The sequence below is a fragment of the Electrona antarctica genome (assembly GCF_951216825.1).
Source record: "Electrona antarctica genome assembly, chromosome: 8".
Classification (NCBI taxonomy): Eukaryota; Metazoa; Chordata; class Actinopteri; order Myctophiformes; family Myctophidae; genus Electrona; species Electrona antarctica.
In genome coordinates this window covers 19483057-19486407 of record NC_136789.1, presented here as the reverse complement: position 1 = coordinate 19486407, position 3351 = coordinate 19483057, and the positions used below count along the sequence as shown (strand labels likewise).

The window sequence follows — 3351 nt, the reverse complement described above, 5'->3', positions numbered from 1 at the left end:
GCGTCAATGGACATTGTCAAATGTGTGAATAAATTAAAAATGTTAAGTTGACACCATCTATATTAGAAAATATATAAAGGAAAATGAAACATGCTCTGTTAACCTCTAAAGTCACAGATGTGATTATTTATTTTGTAAAGACATTTGCCTATATATAATGCCTAATATAAACATGCCCAAAATAGGGACGCCAGGGTGAAAATAGTTCAAATACGACTCAAGGAATGAGATGCCGTGATCTTGTACGCATTTCACCACAGGGGGTCTGAGCGCAGAGGGGCTGGCCAGCGGGGACAGACCCCCGGAGCATGCATGCATGGCTCTTTAGTGGTCACGGACGGTCTCCTTCCACTGAGACGGACACATCACTGCAGGCTTCGCACCTGTGACATTTAGCCCAATGGTCCTCAAGGTGTATCCTTGAGGGGGTTTCCAGGGGGTCCCCGGCAACATTTGTTAATGTGGCCTCAAGAGTTAAACCACTTTAACCGTATTTTATATATACTTGGGCTATTCAGAAAAATAGCCAATCTACGAGTTCACTGCGTTGTGAGCTCGTATGGAGAATTTGAAAGATTTGGAAAAGACTGTAAATATTTTCTTCTCTTCTGAGCATCGTTGGCATTATATATTCAGACGGGGGTCCACGGACAAATACTTTATTCCCTCCAATGTTGTGGACCTTAACCCTCAACCACTGATTTAGTCTGTCCATCACGCTATACCGGAGGAAGGCACATTCCTGTGGTGTGGTGTGTGTGTGTGTGTGTGTGTGTGTGTGTGTGTGTGTGTGTGTGTGTGTGTGTGTGTTGTGTGTGCACAATGGTTCAAATGTTCATCTGGCAAATACATTGAGTCAATAAATCAGCCCGCCAACCAAAGTGCTTCCATTTTACCTGCTTATCTGGAAGACAATGATGTGTACTAGGACAGGACACACACACACACACACACACACACACACACACACAGACACACACACACGCACGCACGCGCGCACACACACAGTTTATTTTTGCATCAATCGATGCAACCCTGTCAGTGGCTACTCTGCGAGCTTAGATCTTGTCTCTCACTTTTTTCTCTCACCATACATATACTCAATACTTAAGTAAAGATCGGTTGTTGTTCTTGTTAACGACCAGATAAATACAATAATAATAATAATAATAACAATAAAAAATCTCCCAAAAGATTATTATCTTTTGGGATTATTATTTTTATGGATAAAGAATTTGCTTTCAAATACACTAAAGTCTGTCTATGGATTTGGAATTTAGTTTTTGATGTGATGTGAAGTCATTAGTGCGTTGCATAGATCAGATCAGAAATGTTCCAGTAAAAATCCACAATGATATTTATAAATTAACTTAAATGAACACTAATGATTTAAAAGTGACACTCCCAGAGTTAAATTAACGCTAATGATTTAAAAGTGACACTCCCAGAGTTAAATTAACGCTAATGATTTAAAAGTGACACTACCAGAGTTAAATTAACACTAATGATTTAAAAGTGACACTCCCAGAGTTAAATTAACGCTAATGATTTAAAAGTGACACTCCCAGAGTTAAATGAAGGCTAATGATTTAAAAGTGACACTCCCAGAGTTAAATGAACGCTAATGATTTAAAAGTGAATGATGAAAATAAGCCAAGAAATCAATAAATAATATACACAGAAGAACAAGAAAGAAAGAAAGAAAGAAAGAAAGAAAGAAAGAAGCATTCGTGCATTTATTAAACTGAGTTAGGCTGCTACCTACAAATAGAGCCTTAATAAGTTGTCATGGGGGTCCATTTGGTTACATTTGTAAACTCTCAGAGTTAAAGACGAAAGAAAGAAAGAAAGAAAGAAAGAAAGAAAGAAAGAAAGAAAGAAAGAAAGAAAGAAAGAAAGAAAGAAAACAATTATTTAAAAAAAACATCATTATAAAAGTCTTACCTGGCGTTCGTGCAGTCGTTGTAAAGCGCCTCGAAGTCTTTCCTGGTGATGAGTTTGCATCTGTTGACGCCGGGCTGGATGGCGCCCAGGCCCCGCAGGATGCGGACCTGCTCCACGGTGCACACCACGGGGCAGATGTCCAGGCGCTTCAGCTTGGTGTACACGGTGTGCAGGCCGCCCACCAGGTGCTTGAGGAACAGGTCGAAAACTTGCGGCAGACAGATCAACTCGAGCCCGTTGACGTGGAAGGACGCCACTTTCAAGCCGTGCAACTCGACCATCTTGCAGTCGTTGATGGTGCCGGCGGTGGAGGTGGTGGTGGTGAGGCTGAGAGAGGAGGAGGAGGAGGATGAGGAGCCGCCCGCCGAGGTGATGCCGCCGCTGACCACCGACGTCCCGTTCAGGGTGACCACCGGGTGGCTGACGCCGAGGTACGAGCCGCCGAGGCGCGGCGGCGGTGGAGGAGGAGGGACCGGCAGGCGAGGGGTCGAGCTGTGGTTGCTGTTGGCCGGGTTCGGCGCGCTGTACGGCGGGTCGGAGTGGAAGAGAGTGTCGGTGGGCGGCGTGGTGGAAGTCCGGGTGAGTGGGTTGGAGGAAGAGCCCGCCATGGTTACAACAATAAGAAATAAAAACAGATCTATATATTTAAATGTATATATAAAATGTCTGTGACTTTTAATGTGGTCTGTTTCTTTATTGTCGTTTATCCTCCAGTGATGTTGTCCGCCTCTGTCGCTTCTCCTGCGCTCTGTGTCCGTTTACGGTGCAACGGTAAACTGTGTACCCCCCCCCCCCCCCCTCTATCGCTCTCGCTCCCTCTCTCTCTCTCTCTCTCTCTCTCTCTCTCTCTCTCAAACTCAATCCTACTTCTTTCTTTCTCTCTCATACAGACTCTCTCTGTTACCTGACCTCTCTTTCTTTCTCTCTCCTCTGCCCTCTCTCCCTCTCTTTCTCAGTGTTGCTCTCTATCTCTATCTCCCCGACTCTCTCTCTCTCTCTCTCTCTCTCTATCTACCTCTCTTCAGGTTTCTATCAGGTCCTGACTTCGTTACCGCGCTACCTCGTGCTCTCTGTCTGAGCCCTGCCATCCCTCTACCCCCCGCCCCCTCCCACCCCTCACGGCTAATCAGAAGACGGCACAGCGCACGGACGAGCATCTCATTGGCTCATTAGGCGTGTTGAAGGCGGGACTTGTGGAGTGAATGGGCGGTTTGTTTTGAGTCTGAGATCTTTCTGACAGCTAACTTTGGGACTCACCCTTTTTTATAAAATATACTCATCATGTGTCTAAATTACCCCCTCCCCCTGATTCTACAGAATCTACTGTACTTGAATCCAGTTAATAGTGTTACCCAAAACACACAGTGTCCATTCTTATTAATGTGTCCTAAAATATAATATGAACCT

At 44.7% G+C, this 3351-nt stretch overlaps 1 protein-coding gene across 1 annotated transcript in view; it reads right to left on the bottom strand.

Annotated features, from left to right (window-relative positions):
• Window positions 1-2552, bottom strand: part of LOC306928650 (dachshund homolog 2-like) — a gene marked incomplete at its 5' end in the record, with an annotated part of 34284 nt that extends 31732 nt beyond the window's left edge. The window contains one exon of the mRNA XM_079508920.1: window positions 1945-2552. Coding sequence (XP_079365046.1) covers window positions 1945-2552 — 608 coding nt within the window. The remainder of the gene's footprint in view (window positions 1-1944) is intronic.
• Between the last annotated feature and the right edge of the window lie 799 nt (window positions 2553-3351).